Source organism: Hibiscus syriacus, unplaced genomic scaffold, assembly GCF_006381635.1.
Source record: "Hibiscus syriacus cultivar Baekdansim isolate YM2019G1 unplaced genomic scaffold, ASM638163v2 tig00113725_pilon, whole genome shotgun sequence".
Lineage (NCBI taxonomy): Eukaryota > Viridiplantae > Streptophyta > Magnoliopsida > Malvales > Malvaceae > Hibiscus > Hibiscus syriacus.
In genome coordinates, this window is record NW_024063471.1 from 12571319 (window position 1) to 12581988 (window position 10670).

General features: G+C 35.5%; 1 protein-coding gene across 1 annotated transcript; it reads left to right on the forward strand.

Moving 5' to 3' along the window:
* Positions 1-7710: 7710 nt before the first annotated feature.
* LOC120187680 (plant UBX domain-containing protein 5-like) lies at positions 7711-8091 on the forward strand. Its single transcript, XM_039191340.1, has one exon. It carries the CDS (start codon positions 7711-7713, stop codon positions 8089-8091), a length of 381 nt encoding a protein of 126 aa, XP_039047271.1.
* Positions 8092-10670: the final 2579 nt, after the last annotated feature.

Genomic DNA, 10670 nt, shown 5'->3' on the forward strand with positions numbered 1-10670 from the left:
GAGCCTGAGACTAAAGAAGCTCAGTGGATTTTAGATTTACTAGGGCACATGAAACAATTAGGAGAGATAACTCAGATTTATCTATGATATGTTTAAGCCTTGTAACCGTACTTCGTTTCTAATAAAAAGTTGTTCTAAGGAATTGTTCCAAAATCAACACCTTGCACTACATTTTACATTGCATCAATATTACATTTAATTTTCATATTTGCGTTTTATTCATTAATAGTCATATTTTTCATATTCAATATTAATAAAAAGATTGTATGGCAGAATGCTGGACACTTCTAAGCATCTGTACCATACTAAAAAAAAGGTAATGGATGAGAGAATTACCCAGATCGAGAAGACTCAACTCGAGATCCAAGAGAATTTCAAGAAAGCTCAAGAGGATATAGGTGAGCAAATGATCAAAACTTGGAATAATATGTTGGAAAAATTAACAAGCTTGATATAGGGAAAGAGTATAAGTCATGAAAAGGCCCCAATTTTTGGTGCTACTGAAGAACCTGTGTATCTCCCGAGCTTCAAGCCACGGGCAGATCATGGAAAGGCTCCCACTATTGGTTCCTTCAAAGAACCCTTATATCCCTTGGCTTTACACCATCTGATGTTAGGGCACAACAGGCAGCGACTTCTCAGCCGGGAAGAATACACGTAAACTTACCTGGCACTTCTGTAAATCCACACCCTATTGAAGATGTCCCAGTTTTGATGAGTGGCAAAAAGGAGCAGAGTAAAAAATTTAAGGAGAAATGTGAACAACTGAAAGATGAAATTTGAGCCATGAAATAAGGCACTAGCATGTATGGGATCGATTCCAAGGAGCTAAGTCTAGTTCCTGATTTAGTGTTGTTACCCAAGTTTAAGATTTCTAACTTCGAAAAATTTGATGGCACCAGTTGTCCCCTAATTCATCTAAAAATGTTTTACAGAAAGATGGAATGATAGTTAAGTGATGATAATCTACTGATTCATTACTTCCATGATAGTCTTGCTAGGCCAGCTGTAGTATGGTATAACCATTTAAAGAGAGAGCAGATAAAGTGATGGGTTGATTTAGCTGATGCCTTTTTGGGAGAATATCATTATATTAAAGGCTTAGCCCCAAAGCGTCAAGACCTTCAAAGAATAAGGATGAAAACTGCTAAAAACTTTAAGGATTTTGCCCTAAGATGGAGAGGGGTGGTAGCACAAGTTCAACCTGCTATGTTAGAAGAAGAAATATCATACACGTTCCACAATTTCTTCCGACCCCTTTCTCTTCGAGTCGATGCCGACAAACTCAACAAAGGACTTTGAAGACCTTATGATTGGTAAAGAGTTACTTGAAAATGCAATCAGCAAAGGAAACTTAAAATACACTTTCAAGAGCCCAACTGATCAAAAGTGAAAGCTGATGATGTAAATACTTGTCACGTCCAGAACCCCCACATCCGCAAAAGAAAAGAAGTAACTAATCATTCAGACCGACCAAAGAAAGTCCCACGATCAGAAAATACTTTGTAGGTGTTCCAAAATTCTATCTATGATTTGTGCCCCCATTTGATTAAAGGTCAATACCTAGTTTCGAGGCTGACGAAAGGTCCACCAAACCCTTCTGCCCACATTTATGATCAAAATATTGTTTGTAATTTCTACTTGGGGGCATCCGGGCATTCTACGGGGAATTGTTTGCCGCTGTTAAAGGAGATAGAGATGCTTGTTGAAAATGAGACGTTGACACAAGAATTGGTAGAGTAGTGGATGACGAACTCGAGTGGGGCATCAAAGCACAATATGTAGTATCTGATCAAGTCAAGTGTCACTGCATTAGATGAGTAATGGGGCATCCTAATCAGGGAGAGATCATTTCATCCGTCATGGAGCTTTATTCCATTTACGATAACTTGTTTGATTGTTCTTTTTATCATTTCTCAGTTTTTTTGTAAGGATATTTTAAATGAATTTATGCTACTTTAAAAATGGTGAGCATTGAATTAGTTTGCAATCTTGATGTTCTTTGAATATCAATTGAATTAAAAACTCTTTAAATGATTAGAGTTATAAATCTTTGATAAGGTGAAAAGACTGAACCTTGATAAAACAAGGACCCTGGACCTTACCCAGAAGATACACTCGAATACCATACCCTTATCTTGCAGGGACCAAGCTAGCCATCTCCCCACATGAAGAGATAATTAAGGGCTTGGCATTCATGTATGTAAGGATGTGGAAAAAAAAATGGGCATCTTGAAAAGCTTATTGGTTTATACTTTTGTTGATTACGTTCAATGATGATCATGATCTTAACAGATGGAATAGTCGAGTAGGTAAATCTAGCTTAGGTCAGTTGCTTGGAAATTGAACTCTAAGGATGATATTTTCTAACTTTCAACAACACCTGGACTATAACAAGTTCTTCTTGACAAGTTTAAGAAATTGAATATGTATACCCATAATGTAATTATATATGTATACAATAAAGCTTAAGGTATCCCTCTAGAGCAATTGGTTAAACACCCCAGCTTTATGGATAGATTCAGCTAGCCTGATAAAGGCTATTATAATATATATATATATATATATATACAATAAAGTTGAATTCAACTAGCCAAACAATGGTTAATTAGATCGTATTTACTAAATAAGGAGGTTCGGTAAAAATGGACTATGAGAGTTAAGGAGAACCTATTATAGTTAATTTCACACGAGCACTCAAGAATTTCATTTTTAGACCGATAGTCTACAAAGCTTGAACAAATGAAAGATTTCAGAGAACTGAAATAGAAGTGTTCTAGAAAGTCTAGTAATTGAATATGTTAGTTGCGTTATTTTGTCCGCATCCGGTTAAATGCCAAGCCAGACACAAGGGGCATGTATAACATCCAAAGAGCATGGAAAAGAAAAAGGAACTGATGGTTGAAACCTTAGAAAATAGGAAGCCAACCTGAAACCAACCCATCAATTTTAACACTTGTCAAAAAGCTATAAACTTTGAAAATATTAAAGAGTTGTTGATTCTTTTGATATTATGTGAACTCATGTTTATGATTTGCTTCAATTGTGAGCCTGAATTAAGGGGAAACACTTTAAAAAATACTTTCATTCTTTAATTTCCAAAATAAAATAAAGGAGAAAAATATTTTCAAACATGACAATCTCAAATACGAAAGGTCCTAGAAGTAGGCGAGGCCCATTCTGCATATATTGGATAAAAGTATAAGCGATAGCAGAATAATAAGCATTCCACATTCTTCAGAGCAAATGGTCTAAGAGATCAGAATGACTGGAGGATAGAACTTGTAACACTTCCTCGTAATGTTTTTGATAACCCATCGAGAAGAAGATGATTGCCTTAATTGAAAAGGGTACATATCCCAGCTTATGGCAGAATGCAAGAGTTATACCAATCAAGGAGGAAATTTTGACACTCAAATAGGGATGGGTCATGAAAATACCCACTTTGGGGCATAACCAGAAACCCAGAACATGTTGAGATAACAAGGTTCAAACCAAGAAGACATTGAGAATGAGACTCACAACTTTAAGTGTCAGGGTAGACCTTGAATATGAGCAGAGCTTACCTTGTAAAGCAAATTAGTCATGCATAAACTAATGGAATAGTCCCGAAAAACAATTCTGATAGCGCATTTGAGTCGAGGACAGAAAAAGGGCATCAAGATCATATTAATGACTGTATCAAGAAATGAAGCATTTCTTTTGAGACTTTAATGCAGATGAGGGGTAAAGAAGACAGACAGACATAAGATGATCAGATGGCTCTTCAAAGTTGCAAACTTGAAATCATAAGTTGCTATGTTGATATCTAAGTAAACCCTATAGAGGAGTGATCAAGATGAAGAAAACCTGGTTCTCCATTTTGGAGTCAGAGGAAAATTGAATCAACATTTGTACATGCATGAGAACATTATTTGCATAAAAGAAATGAATTACATTGCATCTACATTTCACACATAAACATATGGTTTTTTACAGATCTTAAGATGAAAAGAGAAGATTTATGATATCAAAATCCCAATAAGTGGAATATAGAATTCAAACCTCAAATGTAAAGAATCATGTTTAAGGAGGCAGACTCCCTTATTCGGTTTCTACGAGACAAGTTCCCACAAGAAAAATGAATTTTCAAAGATTATCTTGAAATCCAAATCTTCAAGTATGATTTTTCAAATTTTCAAACATATACTAACAACTGGTAATGTTTAATATTCAGATTTGATATTCCCTGAGTAACAGTGGAACAAGTCAAAATCGATTCAATCTTCGCTGAGTGATAGTGGAATAAATCAACATCCCCCTGATCTATATCAGATTATCCCTCACAAAGAAGTGAAATAAATCCCTCTATTTCAAGATTCGATATTCTCTAAGTAACAGTAGAACAAATTTTCCTCAATTTAATCTTCCTTGAGTGATAATAGAATGGATCAACGCCCCCATATATGATTTTCCCTCAAGAAGTAGAACATATCCCTCTCTTTCAAGATTTGATATTCCCTGAGTAATAGTGGAACAAGTCTACCTCAATTCAATCTTCCATGAGTGATGGTAGAATAAATCAACGCCTATAGATTTGATTTTCCCTCTAGAAGAAGCAAAACAGATTCATCTCTTTCAATATTTGCTCTTCCCTGAGTAATAGCGAAACAAGTCTACCTCGAATCAATATTTCCTAAAGGATAGTGAAATGAATCAACATTTCCAGATCTGATTTCCCTCAAGAAGCACTAGAACATATCTTTCAAAATTGATATTCCCGTAGTAATAATGAAATGAATCAACATCCAAAAATTTGTTTTTCCCTCAATAAGAAGTGGAACAGATCATTCTCATTCAAGATTTGATCTTCCTTGAGTAACAACGGAACAAGTCTACTTTAATTCAATATTCCCTGAAGAACAGTGGAATGAATCAACATCCCCATATTTGATTTTTGTCTCAAGAAGAAGCAGAACAAATCCACATCTTTCAAGATTTAATCTTCCCTAAGTAACATGGAACAAGTTTACCTCGATTCAATCTTCCCTGAATAATAGTGAAATGAATCAACGTCCCCATACATGATTTTCCCTCAAGAAAAAATGGAACAAATCCATCTCTTTCAAGATTTTATCTTTCCTGAGTAACATCGAAACAAGTTTACCTCGATTTAATCTTACCAGAAGAATAGTGGAATGAATCAACATCCCAAGATCATATTTTCCCTTAAGAACAACTGGAAACAAATCCCACTCTATCAAGATTTGATCTTCCCTGAGTAACAGCGGAATAAGTCTACCTCGATTCAATCTTCCCTAAAGAACAGTGGAATGTATCAACATCCCCATATCTGATTTTACCTAGAGAAAAAGCGGAACATATCCCGCTCTTTCAAGATTTGATATTCCCTGAGTAAAAGTAGAACAAACCTATCTCGATTCAATCTTCCCTGAAGAACAGTGGAATGAATCAACGTCCCCAGATCTGATTTTCCCTCAAGAAAAAGTGGAGTAGATCCATCTCTTTCAAGATTTGATATTCCCTGAGTAACACAAAACAAGTTTGCCTCGATTCAATCTTCCTTGAAGAATAGTGGAATGAATCAACGTCCCCAGATCTAATTTTCCCTCAAGAAAAAGCAGAACAAATCCATATATTTCAAGATTTGATATTCCCTGAGTAACAGTGAAACAAATATGCCTCGATTCAATCTTCCCTGAGTGACAGTGGAATGAATCAACACCCCTAAATTCTGATATTACCTCAAGAATAAGAAGAACATATCTATCTCTTTCAAGATTTGATATTCCCTGAGTAACAGTGGAACAAGTCTGCCCCGATTCAATCTTCCCTGAGTGACAGTAGAATGAATCAACGCCCCCATATAGGATCTTCCCTCCAGAAGAAGCGAAACATATCCATCTCTTTCAAGATTTGATATTCCCTGAGTAACACTAGAACATCACCTCAATTCAATCTTCTCTAGGTGACAGTAGAATGAATCAACGTCCCCAGATATGATCTTCCCTCTAGAAGAAACGGAACAAATCCATCTCTTTCAAGATTTGATATTCCTTGAGTAACAGTGGAACAAGTCTGCCTCGATTCAATCTTCCCTGAGTGACAGTGGAATGAATAAACGTCCCCAGATCTGATTTTCCCTCAAGGAGAAGGGGAACAAATCCCTCTCTTTCAAGATTTGATATTCCCTGAGTAACAGTGGAAAAAGTCTACCTCGATTCAATCTTCCCTCAGTAATAGTGGAATGAATCAATGTCCCCAGATTTGATTTTCCCTCAAGAAAAAGTGGAACATATGCCTCATCATATTCCAAAGCATGTAGTTGATCGGACGAAAACTCATTTTCTTTTCAAGTTTCCCCTATTCTTGTTGACACAAGAATTGAAAAAGAGGGGTGGCTATCGACACTCATTTTTTGTCCCAATGTTTAATTATTATTTTTATTATATTATTTTTATTAATATGAATATTATTATTTCATTTTATTTTTTAGATCCAAATACAACAGGCCCAATCAGGCCCTAATTACAAAGGGTCATCTGACACAAACCCGAAGCCCAACAGATAACCTATTAGACCCAAACCAAGCCCAACAACCCAGAGCCCATTGCTGTAGCCTGCATGTGGAAACACATTAGGGTTTCTATTGAGAGTCTACAATGTCGCGCGATCTCAACAGTTCGATCGAGTTGAAGATCTGTGATCTAGATTGCTCCAAAAATTAGAGTTTTCACCATAACGTGTGTGAACGTGTCGCCGCCACTCGTCTCAGTAATCTGATTTAGACTCATCCAACGATCTGGATCCCACCAAGGGTCATCTCAACTGTTGCCTGTTTCACCCATTCCCCGACCACCGTTACTGCCACCAGCCGAGCCCATGCCATATCAGAAATACAAATCAACACACAAGGAAACCTGTCACATCCCAATTTAGGGGCTAAAAGTTTTAGAATTATAAAGTATTATGTTCAAAAGAATTATGGAGAAAATTCATGGACATTAGTTATAATTTTCCTCCCTTGTTTATTATAAATTTAAGAGAATTATAAAATACGTTAGTGCATTATTGTGAAATGATATGAAGTAGTTGGCAAATAATGGTTCAATCATACTGTTATTTTATTAAAGAAATTGAGTACCACTCAATAAGATAAGAGATATTTGTTTTAAGTGAGGGCAGTTTGGTTTTTATTAAAAAAAACGTTAGAAAAGAAGCTATAACTTATAGACACATCATGAACTTGTAATAATGGCTACATGCACCGCACCTTTATTCTCATTGATGATAGCACACGCCACCTCCACCTTAAATCACTCAGACCTCACTCTTCCGGTTCTATCTTTCAAGTCCAACAAGAGTTTGCTTTATCATCGTCCCTCCCTATTATTTCATCTTTACGCACAAAAGAATGAGTCTGTTGCCTCCTTTTTGGCCATGAAAGGCGTTTCCTCAGGTTGGTAACTCTCTACAAAATTCAACATCTTGGTCTCATTTTGAATTGAACTTAATATGACCTCATTCATTTCTTACAAACACCCCTGACCAAACTGCCTTTTGATGGAACAAAAAAATCAAGTATCAAAATTTACCTTGACAGTGGGAGCACGAGGTGGTCGCCAGCGAGGTTGGAGGGAGATTGAGAGTTGCTCATGTCTCAACACATAACCAGTTGGTTCTCGGTTATGGGATCACACCAAAAGTGTGATGCAGTCTCAATGTCCAAAAGAGTTTCAACTAGCTGATCCGAGAACAAAAGTGGAACTTCATCTCCTTAGACGGGATGAAAACTATTTTGAACCGAATAAGCCCCAAAGTGTGTTTCATGGTGTTGGAAGAACTCTTGGAAGTAACAACTCAAGCTCTACTCCTTCTAAGCCAACTGTTGCTGCCAGTAGTATTACCACTGCACCACCCCCATCTATGGGGCTTGTTATGGATTCAACGTTTCCAACAACCTCTATTCAGATAAGGTTTTCGGAGGGTACGCTCATGGTCTCACGCTTCAATTACCATCATACAATAAGAGATGTCCGTGGGTTCGTTGATGCACAACGGCCATGGTTTCGGCCGCAAAGCTTGAGCTAGTGTCAAACTTATTCTTGGTGATAAGTGTTTCAATACCCTTTGATGAAAGAGATAAGTTTATGAATGCACGTGAAGATAAAGGAAAATGGGGTTATGATTCCAATATGAAAAATCACGTGGGAGATGTCTAGGAAAATAAAGTGGTAAATCACAAGGTAAGTCACCCAAGTTTGGTGAGATCTTTACCTTGTCTCTTAGTTCCAAGTGATTATAGTTATGACATAATAGTTTTTTTTCAAGATCAATTTAGTCACTAATTTAAGTAATTAACTATTCTGATGGTAACGTCAATTTTCAATTTTATCAATTGAGTCCTCAAATTATTATTTAGATTCTAATAAGTTATTTTTTTAGGGCAAGAGAAATTATTTGGATACGAGTTAGTAATTTTAATGGCCTGGATCGTTAGGAAAATATTAGAAGTTGAATTAAAGATTGAGGGCGTTCAAATGGAATTTAAATGGTCGACCAGTATGGCACGGAAAATCGAGGTAATACTTTACTACCTCTTTATGCTTTATAGAACATGTGAATATTGGTAAATGCATGAATATGATAACATTGGTCTCATACATGTAGTTAAGCAATTTCTACACTCGATTAGAATACGATAAAAATTCGGTAACTGATTATGGTTCAGATGACTTTTATAAGAAATTGATGGATTGTTAGAATTAAAATTACAAGTTCTGTGGTTAGTGATAAAAGAATCATCTTGGATCTGTAACATATAAATTATTTCATCAAAGGTACTTGGATGGGAAATTATGAGAATATTCTGGTAGGGTAAAATTTATAGAAATACCCTTATATTGTAAGATGACAAGAATTGTCCCTAGAAGATGACTAATAACTCTGAAAGGATATATTGATCTGAGAAACTAAAGATGTGCATAAGAAATACTAGTTTGCTTAGAAAATTTGGATAACCGGGTTTTAACCCAATAAGGTTTATGCAAGATACGAGAAGTCTGTTAAGAAATCATTTCGAGATCAAAGAATGTTCGAGAAAGCAATTAACCATTGGATCTCTAAAGTATAATTATTTTCGTTAAGAGCTAATATTGAAATTATCTGGTTAAGAAATTACGAAAATGCCCTTGAGAGATAAAATAGTCTGAATTGACCCTGAATGAGATAGTACTTTGAGGATTTGTACTTAACTCGATTAAGTACGAATTTAATTGTTAAGATCCTATCTTCGTACAAAAAAAATTTATGATATTTCGTTTGTAGAATCTGAGAAGACACTTGACCCGAAAATATTCGAATAATGAGTAAATACTTGAAGAGTAATTTATCGGAGGTATTTTGCTGTCAGAATTGTTCGGAAGGACTGAAGTAAATGATAAGATTGAATTAAATAATAAGATCGGATGGAAGGAAATGATTGAAATATTCTAGAATTGTAAAATGACCAAAATACCCCTGGAATGGAAATGACTCAAGAATGTCACCAAGCTTAGGAATGAATGGATATACTCAAGCTTTGAAATGAATAGAAAAAAACGTTGAGCACCAAAATGCCCTTATGACCTAGAATAAGCAGATGTCTTGGATTAATTAAGAAATCCAAATAAACATGGATGTTGTGCTACTAGTAAAAGTTGTGGAACGCAACTTAAGTGATCAACCAACGTTAGTGCTATATCATTACCTGAATGATATAAGTACCACTTGAATGTTTGTTCATCTTCTCAAATTTGGATCGATGATAATTCTGGAAGTACTTGGCTCAGCTCAACTCTAGAGAGCATACAGTACTAATAAGTGGGTATTCGTGAGTCAAATCTACCACGAATACTAGAATGATTTTTTTATATGAATAAATTGAATTGAAATGAAGTACAACGTGTATTTGAAATTCAGAAACGTCTGAATTATTCTGGAAAACTTTAAAGTAATCGGGATAGACTTGCTTACTAAACGAACTAAGTAACATCAATGACTGAGGATTGAATAGGTGATTGGATGAGTTTGGAAACACTGTTGAACTTACATGATGAATTGTCCTTATGGGTTATGAGCCATGGATCAAGTACGTCCGTATTTCCTGATATTGTTGAAACGTGGAAATGTAATAAAAATCGTTGGAAGATTTATTCAGTGATGATTATCAGGATGATCTATGGATCAGCATTATGGTATTAAAGAGTGAATACACTGGAAGGATAATGAATTAACTTGTTGACATGCATCAGTTTGGGAGTTGTGTTACTTGAGTTGTTTGATAATATGATCGATAGTCGTAAATTGTAAATGACTTGAATCTTCGATTCTATATTTTCATCTAAAATTACTTCGGTCATGTTGGAAAACGCAAGTAACGCAGAAGGAAAAGATTCTGAATACCTTATTTGGTTCAATTGGGATGAAATCCTATGAATTCAAAGTATATTCCTGAATACCCCAGATTGTTTGGGTAATGGAATCACTCGCAGTAAATCTGAATTTATAATTATTCTATATAAAGGTTCCTGAACGTTTTTCTGATGCATATAGAAACTTAGTGGAATTCTAAAAGTATTAATCTGAAATGTCTGATAAGATCGGTTAGAAATCGATTCTCTTCAATAAGA